The 17,417-nt window shown below is 44.8% G+C and overlaps 3 protein-coding genes across 3 annotated transcripts; 2 read left to right on the top strand and 1 right to left on the bottom strand.

The window, feature by feature from the left end:
- Positions 1–70: 70 nt before the first annotated feature.
- On the top strand, positions 71–10,360 carry Bccsf1. Its single transcript, XM_001551410.2, has 3 exons — positions 71–378; positions 427–462; positions 512–10,360. The coding sequence occupies exons 1-3, from the start codon at positions 320–322 to the stop codon at positions 10,170–10,172; spliced, it is 9,756 nt and encodes a 3,251-aa protein (XP_001551460.1). The 5' UTR covers positions 71–319; the 3' UTR covers positions 10,173–10,360.
- A 771-nt stretch (positions 10,361–11,131) lies between these two features.
- On the top strand, positions 11,132–14,760 carry BCIN_07g01540 (hypothetical protein). Its single transcript, XM_024693872.1, has 3 exons — positions 11,132–11,580; positions 11,794–14,302; positions 14,365–14,760. The coding sequence occupies exons 1-3, from the start codon at positions 11,573–11,575 to the stop codon at positions 14,380–14,382; spliced, it is 2,535 nt and encodes an 844-aa protein (XP_024549661.1). The 5' UTR covers positions 11,132–11,572; the 3' UTR covers positions 14,383–14,760.
- Positions 14,761–15,648: 888 nt separating this feature from the next.
- On the bottom strand, positions 15,649–17,342 carry BCIN_07g01530 (hypothetical protein). The gene is made up of 2 exons (XM_024693871.1): positions 16,902–17,342; positions 15,649–16,848 (listed from the first exon to the last, which is right to left on the bottom strand). The coding sequence occupies exon 2, from the start codon at positions 16,708–16,710 to the stop codon at positions 16,171–16,173; it is 540 nt and encodes a 179-aa protein (XP_024549660.1). The 5' UTR covers positions 16,711–16,848; positions 16,902–17,342; the 3' UTR covers positions 15,649–16,170.
- Between the last annotated feature and the right edge of the window lie 75 nt (positions 17,343–17,417).

The following is a 17,417-nucleotide window of genomic DNA, read 5'->3' as shown; positions in this document are numbered from 1 at the left end:
GCTCTCAGCTTTCAAAGCGGGCTAATGCGGCCGAGTGGCCCCTATGGAGCATTACAATTCTACTTCGTCTGATATACCAAATATTCAATCTTTTACATTTCAAATACCTAACCAAAGAGGTTTGATGCTACTCTGACCATTCCGCTTGATACACCTTTGTATCTACAATCTCTTCGAAGACGAAAGACCAAAGACTGCCGATATTCGTGAGACAATGCAATATGTAGCATGGAGGCCGGAATCTTTGCGATCATGAGCATTTCAGTCGGAATCACGTAGACCTTTACTTCATACACACTTCACACAAGAACATTAAAGGATGGCGAGCAGTAGTGGTTTGACAGCATCCCCTCTGCGAGCGGATCTGGGCTTCAATTGGTAGCTTTTTGCATTCCTGGCGCAAACGAAGGCTAACTAACAGATTAGGATTTTCCTCATCGAGTTGATTGTCTGTGGGATTGTGTGAGTCTTTATACTTTGGTTGTTTTTGCATAGCTAACCCTCGGCATAGCACATTATTCTTTCTTTTCTATTTCAACCGTGTTTTTGCTGCTATCGTATCATTTGGTCTTCGAAAATGGACATGGCATCAATATCAAGTTTATGTCGACATCCAAGCTTTACAAATATCTCTCCTAGGAGGGCGTGTGTTTTTAAAAGGTGTTAGATATCACGGCGACAATGAAACTATATTGATACAAAATGGATACATTACATGGAAATATTGGCTCCGCAATGTGAGAGAATTGGATTTAGAAAACGACGAATCTACAAAAAAAGAGAAGGAACAGGAGTCGACTGTCGATACGGGACTAGATCACGAGGAGGGGCCGAAAGAAAAGAAGAAACTACCGTGCCGATTCGATATCGTTTTGAACGGGGTGGAATGGTTTGTTTACAATCGAAGTGCGGCATATGATGCTATTATCTCGGGAATTGCTGGAGATGATGAGAACACAGATCGTGCTGCGCAGAGCCATGGAGAAGATTCCCATCAGCATGTGAGATTGAGAAAGAAGGGCGTTGTAAATGAGCGTGGGGATGTGCAAGACTTGTCCAAGAAATCTACAGCCGATTCTCAAACCTTACCCTCACATATCGAAGAACAAGCTAAGCCTGGAGCACCTCACATAGAGGATAAATCTGACAGATCTTCCGCGAATTCTCAGACAGCCGATATGGACAATGATGAGTCTCATGCAACTGTGGAATCAACTTTCTTACTTAGGTTTCTTCCAGTTCATATAGAATGTTCCAAAGCTGCATTGGTACTAGGGAATGAAAACACTAAGAGCGTGCTCATTGTTAAAATGGACAAAGCCGAAGGAGATTTGGACGCCTCAGCATCGACTAAACTGGATCAGTATAAACAGCTAATAAACTTTCGTTTCGAACATCCTGTTATACAAATGCAACCGAATGATGATTACAAAGAAGATCAAACTACGGCAGCCTGTAAAATACAACGCGGGGTTCCTGAGCAGTCGGACGCTATTGAAAGCCGCGTCCATTCCCACAGCTTTTTCCATCGACAGCGCAAGAGAGCATGGCATACTATTCAAGACCTCGTACCTTACTTTCGAAGTTCTGTAGAATCTTTCTCGTCAAATGATGATAGCCGTTCGAACTCGCCCATTCAAAGAGGACCCAACCCTAGTAGCTGGCAAGGTCTCTCGAGGTATCTGGATGAAAGTGAGCAGGATGATAATGCGCGGTGGTCTTCCAACGAATATGCAACAGTCACTACTATCGCTGATAGCCCTAGCGCTACTATGAGATTCTATTGGGATGTCCCGGCTAAGATCCCATGGCGTCGTGAAGTATCAAAATCAGCATCTAATAACATCAATGGTGATGTTCCTCCTGAATGGGGGATTGATCTTGTTCTGGAAGGTGCAATTATCAATTACGGTCCTTGGGCAGATAGACAGCGGGCCGAGATCCAACGAGTCTTCTTTCCAAGTCTGTGTAAAGATGCCTCCCCGGCCAAAATGCTTAGACCTGGCCAATATAGAGTGCCAACACAATTCAAGCTTTACATTGAACTTGACCATGAAACGACACTTCGAGTGCCCATTAGAGAGGAATCGAAGAACTGGAAATGGACAAAGCAAGCAGAGACTGCTGGTGCCCGGCAGAACGAGCAAAAACGAACTAGTAACAGAAATCGCAGGAGAAAGGATGACAAGGGGGCCCCTGGGCCCGAGGTTAGACCTTTTGGTTGGCTGGATATTAAGGTTGGCGCGAATGCAACGATTCGATACCTGATGGATATGGTGGCAGGGGATAGTGGATTTTCAAACAAGCTTCAATTGGATTTGCCCAACACGGAGATAACTACAAGTGTCAATCACGGGCTACTTTGGAGATCTACTGGAAATGTGATTAGTTGTGATTTATCGAATCCCTTACAATGGAACGGTTTCCGAACATGGAATTTCGATATTGGCAGTCGCGGACTGGAACTCTTTATTTTAAGGGAACACATCTTCCTTCTCACAGATCTTGTTGGGGACTGGGCCAGTGGCCCGCCGCCAGAATATCTCACGTTTACTCCGTTTCGATATTTGGTGAACCTCAATCTTCAGGCATTCAAACTCTACCTCAATGTCAATGACTCCAACATAATCAACAATCCTGCCGACTTTGACGACAATACCTTTATCATCATCTTCGGAGAGTCGCTGATTGCGGACATTTGCATCCCCATCGATGCATTCCGACCTCACCGAAATGATATATCATTTGATGTTTTCGCTAAGCACGGTGGTCTGAATCTGCATGTGCCTCCGTGGAATACGCAGGCTACTTTTCTAAATTCCAAAGAAATTGCTGAACTCGATACCATAAAACTTGGAGGAAAATATCAATATTGTGCAACCACTTCTTCCAGTAATACCGATACACTAATACTTGATGTGCATGGCAATGGGGCTACAGCGCAGTTCTATGGGTTCGTCATTCGATATTACCTCAAGGTTAAAGACAATTACTTTGGTGATGATATCCATTTCAGGACCTTAGAGGAACACCAAGAAGCAATTCGTGTCAAAACTGCCAACAGCCAACAGGACGCGAACGTTCAACCTCACAAGAAGAGCAACGATCTCGATGTGATCTTGAGCGTATCTGCTGACGAGTCTAGTGTAATTTTACCCGCAAACTTGTATTCAGCAAAGGACCATATTCGAATCGAGATTGCGACTCTGGCTGCCGATCTTCGCTTTACCAACTATTACATGGACTTGGATGTAGAGCTTGGCACACTAGCCTTCTCTTTGGGCACTGAAAGTGACAGCAGAATGTCTTTCGCTAGCGCAACGTCTGGTACCCAACTTTTCATTGATGGTCTTAATATCTCGGGCAACCGCCTTTTTGGTCTACCTCCTATTGAACCGACTTATGTCTGTAATTGGGACTTTAGTGTGGGCGCAATCACTGGCGAGTGTACAACCGAGTTCTTTGTGCGATTACTTGGAAGTGTCAAGGCGGTTGCATTTTCCTTCGATGATGATGAAAATGCTCTACCGCTGACTGTCGAATTAATATTGCACGATGTAACATTTCTCCGTGCCTCGGTTGATTCTATACGAATTTGGATACATGTCGAAGAGGCAGCGTTTCTTTTTTCCACTTCTAAAATTATGTTGAATTTCGATGATTGGGCTGGGTCCCATTACTCCAAGAAGTTAGATCTTCAAATACCAAATCTGAAATTTGGTTGTGTTGATGCGGAATCAGCTTCAAGACACAGATCAAGAGCACAACATCCCGTTGAGACGCATGGCCTTATCCAAACAACGATCTCATTTGGGATGATCCTGAAGAAGCTTGCATTTGTAGAAGATCGGCGCCTGCAGCAAGCACACCTAAGACGTCATGATCGAAGAACGCACAGGACCGATTTTCTCTTACATGATTATGTTATGGCAGAGGTAGATCAAGATATTGTTGAACCGCCTGCAATGTGTGTTCCACCAATGCCCCCTCCACTCTTCTACAGTGACGACCTTAGCCAAGACAGGCCATCTACTTACAAGATGTCCTCCAATGTATCGTCGGTTCGTAGGAATCGACTTCAGACTGGGCGTAAAAGCTCATTCTTGACCGCTTCTAGTTCAAGCTTCAGAAGCGATCAGAGTATTCTTCGACCTCACTCATTTAATCGTGAGGGAACGTCCATCTCTGCTTCACGCTCCCGAAGTATACATGCTGGCCAATCACATCTCAGGGACCTTTCCGTTTCGACCGGTCGTCAATCTTCATTCTATAGTGCTGTTGGCGAGCCTAGAAGCCTACCTCCCTCTAATGTTACCTTCTCAAGCTCCTATATGGCACCATATTTTCCTCTTGAGGCTGTTGAACCTGATGTTAAGGATCTTCCAGTCCTAGATCCAGAAGCTCAAACAGAAAAACCCATGCAATCACCTCGCATGAATTTAGAAGACATCCAGCCAGATCGAGTGGGCGAGAACGCCACTCACGTCAGCTTTATCGTGGAAATGCCCGGTGGCATCAAGGCAGTGCTTAGCCCGAAAGCAGTGGGAGCTGTTGCGGATTTGCTTACTGCAATACAGCCTGTAGATCCTGTGGATATGATAGATGATCTCCAGATTAGCTCTATGGGAGAGATATTCGGCAAGGAAAAAAAAGACAAGGTACATGGCGAGGTTCTTGATATAGCTGTGCGGACTCCAGGCATATGTCTTCGATTCTTAAATTCGCCCGATGCGCATGACTTGACCAGTGATAAAGATGAAACGCATGATCAGTATGATCTTTCTATTGCAAAACTTGCTATTACCTCAAGAAGTGAAACAACTGGAACTTCGGACCTCATCGCCGCCCAAGCTGGTCGGCAATCCTCTGCAATCCATTTATACCTCGGCTCTGCTGTCTTGGCTGCGAAGGAACGATTCGGTGATCTAAATGATCCTCAAGCAGGTATGAACGTCATTCTTGAAGATGTAGTGTTCTGGATTTCTTCTGGACATAACACGGCGGCAAACATAATTTTCAAAACTATAGAAGCCAACACGGCTAGCAGTAAGATTGAATATCTTGCATCATTGGTCCATCGTACCAATGTCCTCGCTGATCGTGTAAGTGAGACGTTTGCATCCAAATTAAGCCAACAACGAAATCGTCTACAACTATTCACATATCTCGTCGCGACTGCAGGGGAGCATGCCACAGATCCTTTATTTTTGACAAGGCCGGCGTACGTCCTTCGAAGCGCACAAAGACATTTGAGAACCCATGATTCGTGGAAAGTAATTGCTCGACTTCGACATATGTATTCAATACTTGGTCCATCTTCGCAACGCGATATCATTAGCCGTTGCGCAAATAATTCAGAAAGCGTTCCCGAAGACGCTGCTCAGCGAGTTCTCGCTAGCTTTTCTCAATGGAGGAGCTGGGATCTCAACAATCTTGGCACTTGTGTCTTGATGAGTAATGTTTTCGGGTTTGTAAAAGATGATGCCACGGTAGCTGTAGCAGAAGCACCAAACTTAAGCATATCATTTCGAACAGAACTTATAAGGCTTGTGATAGATCCAGGCCCGAAGCAAAATGAGGTTGCACTACGTTCTTTGTCGGCCAGTGTTTCGGTAACTACGAGTTTTCCCATGAAGTCTCCAATATCTGTGTCGCAGCATGGCTCAGATATAGACACATTTCAGAACATTGTCGTGCATGTGTTCTGTGAGGACGTTTCGATCAATTTAAATTGGGAACTGTGTGAGCTCGTACAAGATATCTTGAAATTGTATCAACAGAGCGAATCAAACGCAAAAGTACCAGAAAAACCTTCACCAATCACGCTAGCTCGCCCAAAAGTGAAAGCTAAACAAAATCTTCAGGTCGTGATTGCAACCAACAAAGGTTCTATCACACTTGACACAATAAACCTCAGATCTGTTTCCATCAGTAATGGCTTGAAAGTATCTGTTGTTTCGACAGAGGACATTGCTAACACGACTATGGTCAACGTCATGCTTGCCGCAGAAGCTGCGACCTCGAAAATTCAGAGTCACTCACAACCTTTAAGTCTGTACCAGCTGCTAAATCCAAGTGTCTATGTGTCGTTCGAAAGCTCAGTGCTCGACGAAACTCCCCTCAACGTTTTTAAAGTTGCAGCAAACTCTCAAGAGTTGTCATTTATAGTCCAGCAAGATATTGTCGCACTTATCGAAGTCTTAGACTTAGTGATTGGGGATGAAGTTGCGCAGCTGAATCGTTTGATACCGAAACTTCCTACAGCCAAACGACCTGCATCGCCGCCGAATATTTTACTACCAAATGTTCAGGAACCAAAGCCCATCAACAGGATTAATTTGGCACTGTTCCTAAATATGTATCAAATCAGCATACCTCTCATACAATCGTTGACATATACCATTTCAGGTGTTGTTGCTAGGGCTTCCTTGGCAGCTCAGTTTGGGTCTGAAATTGTCTTTGATTTTGACATTAAAGAACACTCACACGATGTGCAAACAGCCCAAAATGATAAACAACAAAGCATATCGTTATTGCAAATGCCACCAACAAATGGTCGTGTCGTTAGCAGTATGTCCGTGGATGAGAATAAGATTTCAGTCTTTGCTTCTGTGGAACCCATAGAGCTCGATGCAGCTGCTGTTCATAGTCTCTTTACTGCACTCAATCGACCAGAAATATCTAGTGTTGTTTCTGATATCCGTGACGATATCAAAGCAATACAAGCACATGTTGAGGAAATATTCGGTCCCAGCAACAGTCCAGTACCGGATTCACCGCCGAAAGCCGGTCCTGCTCTAATATACGATGCTCACCTGACATTTGCAGGTTTGGATGTTTATGCAAACGCGGAACCGTCACGAGAGGGAAAAACCACGGCAAGACTTGAATTCAACGTTGGATGCGTGCAACTTCTAGTTGCAAACAGGCTGGAGACACATGGGGCAACATATGAATTTCCAGAGATCCATATAAGTCTGCATCGAATCATGTTTGAGTTGTCTCGCCTCAACAATGGGACAATGGAACCTTGCGGAAATCTTGCATTCGCTGCTTTCTTGACTGCCACGAGTAAAAAGAACGAAATTGGGGACGATGTTAGATCATTCAATCTTACTAGCAATGGCCTCGAAATCAACCTTTTCGCCGAAACTGCATCTTCTGTGGTAGACGTCATGGGCCATTTGCAAAATAAAATCAGAGACATCGACTTCACTAGGGAAAAACAGTATTTGAAGAAATTTCGTAAGTCTAGACCAAGGATCACAGTCAACGATGAGCCCAAAGATCATGATAGCGTTGCTGGCTCAACGTCTACTATTATGTTTGCTTCAATGTACACTCTCGAATTGCTCAACATCCAAGTTAGTTGGCTGGTTGGGAATACAGAAAACGATCGCATCTCGCAGTCTGAGAAGGAAAATCTGGTTCTTTCATTGAAACGCATTGATTTATCAACGAGGAAGGAGAATTCTGCTCGACTTACCATTGAAGATCTACAACTGCAAATGGTACCCTCGTCACATGACAAAATCCAACGTTCGCTTAACTCAGCTTTATTGCCAGAAGTTATCTTTAATGTTGGATATATCTCTGGTCAAAATACTCGTAGATTGGCATTTCAAGCGGCAGGAAAATCACTTGATCTGCGACTGACTTCTCAATTCATCATACCTGCCGCTGAGCTTCAACGATCAATTGGATCTGCTACCGAGATGGTACGGGTAGCATCAGCTACATGGAGTGCAAGCCCACCACCGACACTATTACCTCCAACGTCTCCCAACAAAAGGCAGCCCTTCTTCGGGAAGAAACGTATGGAGTCTTTACTAGTGGATGCAGACTTTGCTGGAGCCGTTGTATATCTGTCGGGTAGAAAATTGACAGAGACCACACAAACAAATCAAGCAGGCACGACGGGTCGCGTGCCTCATGCTGGAAGATATGGGCAGTTCACACATAAGGATGCGGGTAGTAGCACAGTCTTACGCGCACCTGGCCTAGCTTGGAAGATAGAGTACACAGATAATGGCCTTGATGACCCATCTCTGAATGCTGAGGTGAAAGTGGACGCTTCGACAAACATACTATATCCATCAGTTGTGCCTCTCATTCTCGAGATATCTTCGTCAGTCAAAGACATTGTAAGCGAGGATGGTAAGGATAAAAAGTCGGTTCCAAAAACATCTCCACAAAAGTTCATGGGCGCCGATGACGATAACATTTTGGCAGCTGATCCCAGTACCGTCCTTGGCCGCACCCGCCTCAACCTAGGGCTTAGAATCTGCAAGCAAGAATTCACTCTCAGCTGTCAACCTATAGCTCGTGTTGCTGCTAGCGCGCGATTTGATGAAATTTATTTAACTGTCAACACGGTCCGATCGACCGAGCATGGGCATTTCTTTGCTGCATCCGTTGCTTTCTCAAGGCTGCAAGCCTCAGTACAACATGTTTACTCCAGAGAATCTACGGGGAGCTTTGATGTTGAATCAATCTTCCTATCTCTCATGAATAGTAAGCATGTGAGTGGTACCAGTGGAATGTCTGCAATATTAAAGATTAGCCCCATGAAAGTCTTGATCAATGCCAAGCAATTACAAGATTTTTTGCTCTTTAGGGAGATTTGGGTTCCACAAGAGTTGCGTGAAGGCTCTACAGCTCCTGTATCATCAACTGACAATGTACAATCATCAACTTTTCTCGTGCAGAGATACCAGCAAGTTGCAGCAACTGGTGCTTTCCCTTGGAATGCTACAGTCTCCATTGCTGAGCTGGACGTTCAATTGGACCTCGGCCAGGCTATTGGCAAATCTGCTTTTATTATATCAAATTTCTGGATCTCATCCAAAAAGAATTCGGACTGGGAGCAAAATCTCTGTCTCGGCTTTGACAAAGTTGGTGTTGACAGTTCAGGCAGAATGAGTGGATTCGTGGCACTTCAGGATTTCAAAATGCGTACCTCAATCCAATGGCCAGCACGCGAGAAGGCACTGAATCAAACACCACTAGTCCAAGGCTCTTTGGGTTTCAGCCAATTGAGAGTTAAGGCTGCATTTGATTATCAAGCCTTCTTAGTTGCGGACATCACTTCTTTCGAATTCCTTATGTATAATGTTCGTAATGGCACGCAGGCAAAGGGAGATCGACTCGTTGCCATCTTAGACGGGGAAGCCGTACAGATTTTCTGCACGGCAACGACCGCATCGCAAGCACTCGCTCTATACCAAGCATTCTTGCGACTTGCTCAAGAGAAGAAGAGTAATTATGAAACGTCCCTTTCGGAAATTGAAAAATACATTAAACGTAAATCGATCTCTCAGGCAATGACACCCAATCCCAAAGCACCTGTTACGGAGCCGAAATCAAAAAAGTCGAAATCACCCGTCTCACTGCACACTGATGTGATTGTCACACTGAAAGCATTGAATATAGGGGCGTTTCCAAGCACATTCTCCGACCACCAAGTCTTTAAAATCGAGGCACTCAATGCACAGGCACGATTTGCGGTAACCATGGATCGGGGAAAGATTCACAGTATTTTAGGTCTCACTCTTGGTCAGCTTCGCATTGGGCTTGCTGGAGTGAAGCAAGACGAGGCGCCAAAGTCCGTTAGCGACCTTTCTGTAGAAGATGTGGTCAATAGTGTCACGGGATCTCGGGGCGGTACCATATTGAAAGTTCCCCAGGTCGAGGCCACGATGCAAACTTGGCAGGCACCTGGTTCCAACCACATTGATTACATATTTAAAAGCTCCTTTGAAGGGAAGGTCGAGGTTGGATGGAATTATTCTCGTGTCAGCTACATCCGTAGCATGTACGGTGCACACACAAAAGCATTAGCACAAAGACTAGGAAAGCCTTTACCACCCTCGGCTCTGAAAATTACGGGTGTACCAAACGCAGAAGATCCACAAAGTCAAGAGCGCGAGCAACAAAAGATTACAGCCGAAGTCAACGTTCCTCTATCGAAATACGAATACACAGCCCTTGAGCCCCCTGTCATCGAGACACCTCTCCTTCAAAGTCTAGGTGAAGCAACGCCACCCTTGGAATTTTTTGGGTTACATCGAGAACGACTTCCAAATCTCACACATCAAATAGTGATTGTAGCGTTATTAGAATTGGCTGGGGAGGTAGAGGATGCCTACGAAAAGATTTTAGGGTCTTCTTGAGCACATGTCAACTCTGCGAAACATTTTTTCATGTATCGATTTCACACATAATCTTTACAAGTAAAAGCGATGGAGCGGGAGTGATGATCTTCTGATGGAGGACTAGAAGTTGGTCCTAGGGTAGCTAGTTGAGTTTATACCATTAGTAGCAACTTATTAATATTCAATTTATTATTCTTGATATATCAACTTCCCTAGTATTTGAGTTGATGTTATGAATAGTGATTGAATGTCATGTTACCAAATCTATAACTTGTCATAGCTTGTGATTGATTGATTTTTATGTCAATTGAATTCCTCGATTCGTCTGACGCAGACCGGATTTGTCATGCCGGCAGGGCGGTGAGTCAGGAGGAGGGGTAAATGTTGGCCGGGTGAATTAATTACCTAGTAGGCAGTTGCTAGTAGGTACCTACCTTTGAACAGTTGCTTCTTTGTGGTGACTTAGTTATAAGGTTGCATAGCTCCCGAGGTAGCTCCCGAGGTAGGAGCTTAGCGATCATAATACGTATACCCAAATAGTGAATAGCTATAGGTAGATAAATCGTGAATTCTTTGATGTGGCCATCTCCTAGACAAATCCTGTGATGTGGTGGAGTTTCTGTATGCATCAACGATAGAGTGCTGAATTTATTATTACACACAAATCATATTGGGCCGTTCATATGCACTGTAACAGGTTCCCCTCCCCCTCCCCACCAAGCACCTCTAGTGAATGAGGAGGGTGAAGTTAAAGTTCTACTATGTATGCCTAGTACCGCAGGGTGACACAGCAAACAATGGCACATGTACGGTGACCTCAACGGCACAAAGCGATAACGCACCCTTTACTAATACACCTTTTATAGAATGAACCAATGACATGCGGCAGAAATAAAGAACGCAGCTGCATACCGCCGTACGCTTCATAAATGGGATGGATTGCATGATGTGAATTGCTATCAATCTTGCTTGCAATTGGTAGATGAATGCTACTCATCGCCATGCCAAACCCTCCTCTAGGGCACTAACCCTCTTAAGGCATGAACTATAGTTGCCTAGCCACCCATTCCCGTGCAGAAAAATTAAGTGAAAAATTTCCAGATTACAATTGGAACCCCGCCACTTTTTACCTGCCCCACCCGAGATCTTTTCCTACCAGATTCTTGCCCACCTTTATACAAGACTTCCTTTTCTCCCCCTCTTCTTCTTCCTCTCATTCTACATCGAAAGTATCACCAAATCTTTCTTTGTATTATCTCTCTATCCCAAATACTTTGGGTCTGTAGCAGGTATCTACAAATCATTTACGATACTTCAGGTGGTTCAATAAACCACTCAAGTATCTTTCGTTCGAGCGTGTGTCGAACGTCAAAACAATACATCTTCTTTAATCAGCTTCTCGAAGCACCACCGCCAACATGGTTAAGTAAGTATCCTTTTTTTCCTTTCTCTTAACATCATACCATCTGTGGCAGATGCATAGATCGAACTACCGGATCGCAAATCATCAAAAAGTATCTTGAGCCATCTTGTTTTGATGGATTAAGGACTTGGAAATGATAAGCTCGAGATGGAGGATTCGGAGATAAGCTTATGCTGTTGACAATGAACTGTTTGCTAACAATTCTTCCCTTTGCAGCTTCACCGTTGAGGAGGTCCGCCAATTGATGGACAAGGCTACGAACGTTCGTAACATGTCCGTCATTGCCCACGTCGACCACGGAAAATCTACCCTTACCGATTCCTTGCTCTCCAAGGCTGGTATTATCTCCGCCGCAAAGGCTGGTGATGCCAGAGCTACCGATACTCGTGCCGATGAACAAGAGCGTGGTATCACCATCAAGTCCACTGCCATCTCCCTCTACGGTAACCTCCCAGACGATGAAGACTTGAAGGACATTGTTGGCCAAAAGACCGACGGAAGAGATTTCTTGATCAACTTGATCGATTCACCTGGTCACGTTGATTTCTCCTCTGAAGTCACTGCTGCTCTCCGTGTCACTGATGGTGCTCTCGTTGTCGTCGATACCATTGAAGGTGTTTGTGTGCAAACCGAGACTGTCCTCCGTCAAGCTCTTGGTGAGCGTATCAAGCCTGTTGTTATCATCAACAAGGTCGATCGTGCTCTCCTCGAGTTGCAAGTCTCCAAGGAAGATCTTTACCAATCTTTCTCCAGAACCATCGAGTCCGTCAACGTCGTTATCTCTACCTACTTCGACAAATCTTTGGGTGACGTCCAAGTTTACCCAGGTAAGGGAACGGTTGCTTTCGGTTCCGGTCTCCACGGATGGGCTTTCACCATCAGACAATTCGCTCAAAGATACGCCAAGAAATTCGGTGTTGACAGAAACAAGATGATGGAGCGTCTCTGGGGCGACAACTACTTCAACCCACACACCAAGAAGTGGACCACCAAGTCTTCCCACGAGGGTAAGGAGTTGGAGCGTGCTTTCAACCAGTTCATCCTCGACCCTATCTTCCGTATCTTCGCTGCTGTCATGAACTTCAAGAAGGACGAGATCCCAACTCTCCTCGAGAAGCTTAACATCAAGCTTTCTCCAGATGACAAAGACAAGGAGGGCAAGCAACTTCTCAAGGTTGTCATGCGTACTTTCTTGCCAGCTGCTGATGCTCTTTTGGAGATGTTGATTCTCCATCTCCCATCCCCAGTTACTGCCCAAAAGTACCGTGCTGAGACCTTGTACGAGGGTCCTCCAGATGATGAGGCCTGCATTGGTATCCGTGACTGTGACCCCAAGGCTCCTCTTATGTTGTACGTCTCCAAGATGGTACCAACATCTGATAAGGGACGTTTCTACGCTTTCGGTCGTGTCTTCGCTGGTACCGTCCGTTCCGGTTTGAAGGTCCGTATCCAGGGTCCTAACTACACCCCTGGCAAGAAGGACGATTTGTTCATCAAGGCCATCCAACGTGTTGTTCTCATGATGGGTGGTAAGGTCGACCCTATCGATGATGTTCCAGCCGGTAACATTCTCGGATTGGTCGGTATCGATCAATTCTTGTTGAAGTCTGGTACCCTCACCACCAGTGATACCGCTCACAACTTGAAGGTCATGAAGTTCTCCGTCTCCCCTGTCGTCCAACGTTCAGTCGAGGTCAAGAACGCTCAAGATCTCCCCAAGCTTGTCGAAGGTCTCAAGCGTCTCTCCAAGTCCGATCCTTGTGTTTTGACTTTCATCTCCGAATCCGGTGAGCACGTTGTTGCTGGTGCCGGTGAGTTGCATTTGGAAATTTGCTTGAAGGATCTCGAGGAGGACCACGCTGGTGTTCCTCTCCGTATCTCCGACCCTGTCGTTCCATACCGTGAGACCGTCACTGGCAAGTCCAGCATGACTGCTCTTTCCAAATCCCCCAACAAGCACAACCGTCTTTACATGATCGCTGAGCCTCTCGACGAGGAGGTTTCCAAGGAGATCGAGGCCGGAAAGATCGGTCCCCGTGACGATTTCAAGGCTCGTGCCCGTATCTTGGCCGATGAGCACGGATGGGATGTCACTGATGCCCGTAAGATTTGGTGTTTCGGTCCAGACACCAACGGTGCCAACTTGTTGGTTGATCAAACCAAGGCTGTTCAATACTTGAACGAAATCAAGGATTCCGTCGTCTCCGGTTTCCAATGGGCTTCAAGAGAAGGTCCAATTGCCGAAGAGCCAATGAGATCTTGCAGATTCAACATCATGGATGTTACCCTCCACGCTGATGCTATCCATCGTGGTTCCGGACAAGTCATGCCAACTACCCGTCGTGTCTTGTACGCTTCTACCCTCTTGGCTGAGCCAGGTCTCCTCGAGCCAGTCTTCTTGGTCGAGATTCAAGTACCAGAATCTGCCATGGGTGGTGTTTACGGTGTTCTCACCAGAAGAAGAGGTCACGTCTTCGCTGAGGAGCAACGTCCAGGAACTCCTCTTTTCACCATTAAGGCATACTTGCCAGTCGGTGAATCTTTCGGATTCAACGCTGATCTCCGTTCCCACACTTCTGGTCAAGCTTTCCCACAATCCATCTTCGATCATTGGCAAATTCTTCCAGGTGGATCGCCAATTGACGCAACCTCCAAGACTGGACAAATCGTCCAAGAGCTCCGTAAACGTAAGGGTATCAAGGTTGAGGTTCCAGGTTACGAGAACGTAAGTCTACTTTACATCATAATCTCTTGCACAAGAAAACATTTCGCTAACCATTTCAATAGTACTATGACAAGCTGTAAAGAACGAATTTCCAAAATAAAAGATACCGTCCTTTCCATATTCCCATGCACATTTCACATCAAGATTATCTCAAGCTCGGCGCTTTCATGATTTTATGAGCGAATGCTCGTTAACCACTTCGGCTTGATAGCCGATTTGGTATAAAAAGCTAGCCGCACGCCATGTGATAGACAGATGAGCCTTTTCACATTTCTTGAGCTTCTGTTTTCATTTCGAGTCTTCATGTATTTAGCAGCATGGCGAATTGAAGGATTTCAAAAACATGATTTATGACATTTAATAAATGTATCCTATGAATTGGTGAAAAACTACAAAATATAAATGTGAAATGGTGAACTCGTTTACAGTTGAACTGTGAATAAAGACTTTCTAATGCAAGGATAGTGTCTTGAATAGTTTCGAGACTTCTACATGATATGTGCTGAGTATTGAAAACGACAGCCAGAGTTTCAGTATTACAAGTATGCCACCGAAAGACTCCAACAATCTCACATTTGCCTGATCACAAATTGAGCTTGCAAATGTCAATGTCAATGCAAGAGCGACCAGAATAACGGTAGGTATTTTCCATCATCCTCTCCCTCAGAACCCCACCCACTTGATCCAACAACTCCACCAGACCAATCTCAAGACCATCGATCCATGAAGAAGAATCCACTCACACTTTTCCTCGCCCTTCCTTCCAACTCTTTAAAAATTTGCAAAAAAAGTTCTCATTCTAATTCATTAGCTATGTATGTATATATATACATTTTACTAACTAACGATCTAGTTAGTTGGCAGTTAGTAGTTAGTAGTTAGTAATTAGTAAACAATCAATAAATAGATGATAAATAGGATAGAATAGATACATAGATGTATGTATGTATATATATATACTAATATACAGAAATATAAAGATATCTGTCTATCTAGGTATCTATCTCTTCCTCTCTCTCTCTCTCTATATCTCCCTCCCCCTTCCTTCCTCCGTCCCTCCCTCCAAAAAAAAAAAAAAAATAAGAAAAAATCAAAGACGAAAGTATACGATTCGCCTCGGGAGGGGCTCGAACCCTCAACCTTGGGCTTAAAAGGCCCACGCGCTAACCAATTGTGCCACCGAGGCGGGATGTTGCTACTCTTCTCGTGAGTAGGGAGGATGTTTGTCCTGTTTGATGGTGCGGACGGGGAAATTAGGATATTTATATGTCATGTTTTTGCTCGGGGGTTGAGGAATGGGCGGGATGGGATGGAGTGGAGTGGAGTGGGCGGGTGGGGTTTGTTGGTGGGATTTGGGATTTGGGATTTGGGATAGGTTTTCTTTGTGTTGTATGTTATATGTTAGGGGGGGGTTGAGTACTGATGAGAGAGAGAGGATTTGGTACAGAGTATGTTATTTGCATATAGTGCAATATTGTAAAAAAGAGCATGTAAACAAAGATGGGCATTTGCTTTTGATATTTACCATTCATTGAGCGGACTAGCCACTGTTATTCTCGAAGATAAAAAAAAAATTCCATGCATTCAGGCCTAACTCCTATCTGCCCATTGCCTACATGCTCCCTAGCCCAGAATGGAATAAACTCCTAAATTCTTGGTACGTACCCGAACCATACGTCCAATCCAATCCAAACCCAAACTTTCTTCGGATACTCCAGGGCGTGGCATTCAGAAGTATCTCAAGTGAGAATTCTTCTCGGGTCTTCATTTGATATATGGCCACATCGTATTCATCGTGCTTCATTAGTCAATTCCAGCTGGGTATCTTTCCGCGAACAAAATCAATGAAACTCCAAGATTCCTATGTCTCAAGCTCTTTCTGTCCCGGATACAGCTTTCATTTTTCCTTTACTGCTATCCTTCTCATCATTCGCGACTTTGTGAGATCGACTTCTGCTTCTGGTTCTCTGTCTTCTCCTGGGAACCTCCTTGTCATCTGAATGGCCTTTGCTACGAGAACGGGAGGGTGATTGGCCTCTCCGGTTCTTTGAACGTGGAGAGCAAAGCAGGAGAGATGATGATGGGGAGGGAGTCGTTGTTGTTGTCGTTGCTGAGGCGCGAGTCTTTTGGTATTTGACTTTAGGGGCTGTGGCTGTGAGGGATGACATAGTTGCATTTGCGTTTGTTGATTTGATATTGAGGGGCGAGGATAATGGCAATTGCGAGGATGTTGTCAAATGAGACGTCTGAGGTGATCGATGACGAACTCGACCTCGGAAATTCGTGGATGTACTGGTTGTGATGGGTGGTGGAGAAGCAGCAGATGATCGACGACGTTTACGACCGCGGTGAGGAGAGGGTTCGTTGGAAGGTGGGTGGGTTGCGGGGCGAGGGTCAATGGGTGTCATTTTTCACGATGGATTTGGAAGATTGGTATGTATGTTAGGAGTTTGTGTGTCTCAATGAAGCTCTGGTGATCCAGTTCGCAAGGTTCGAGTTTTGGAGGTCAAGTCGTCTATTGTGGTTGATGTTGGGTGGTCAATCGACTATGATCTTGTGTTAGTTTGCTGCTTGAGTAATGCTCGAAAAGGTAGTATACATGGGAGATTGTATATAAAGAGTGATAGTCCGTCTCTGTATGAGTGGTCAGAGGTCAGAGGTCAGAGGCTGAGCGATGAGTTGATGGTGAATGGTGCCAGCAAATGTTAAAATGTTAGTGGCTCGATGTTGCTCTTCTGGTGGCACAGCATCAAGAAACATGTAAGAGGAAGGCAATAAAATCAAATATAGAGAGCAGACAGAGCTCTGGTGTGTAAGTAGTAGGACGTTGAAACTTGGAGAGGGGGGTTGATGCAAGGAATCAATTTTAGATACTTGGAGCTGTAACAGAATTGGATATGAGCAAACGAAAGATGGTCTCTCAGATTAATAGTAGATTTGATACACTTTCTTGTTTGTTGTGACAAGAACACTTTGATAGGTATAAGTTATAACAATGATAATATCATAATATGTATTCAACCGGCATTCTTCATAGATCAATGAGAAGGTGCGGGGAAGTTGACGATCACCTACAAGGGACATTGACGAATGAAAGAACTGTATTTTGTTTGAA

Source organism: Botrytis cinerea, chromosome 7 (genome assembly GCF_000143535.2).
Source record: "Botrytis cinerea B05.10 chromosome 7, complete sequence".
Classification (NCBI taxonomy): domain Eukaryota; kingdom Fungi; phylum Ascomycota; class Leotiomycetes; order Helotiales; family Sclerotiniaceae; genus Botrytis; species Botrytis cinerea.
Note: the sequence above shows the minus strand (reverse complement) of the source record. Positions and strands in the feature narration are given on the sequence as shown.

Coding starts and splice junctions, on each gene's coding strand:
- Bccsf1 (XM_001551410.2), top strand. CDS start 320: ATGGCGAGCAGTAGTGGTTTGACAGCATCCCCTCTGCGAGCGGATCTG. Junction 379..426: donor GCGGATCTGGGCTTCAATTG/GTAGCTTTTTGC, acceptor CTAACAGATTAG/GATTTTCCTCATCGAGTTGA. Junction 463..511: donor TTGATTGTCTGTGGGATTGT/GTGAGTCTTTAT, acceptor CCCTCGGCATAG/CACATTATTCTTTCTTTTCT.
- BCIN_07g01530 (XM_024693871.1), bottom strand. CDS start 16,710: ATGACACCCATTGACCCTCGCCCCGCAACCCACCCACCTTCCAACGAA.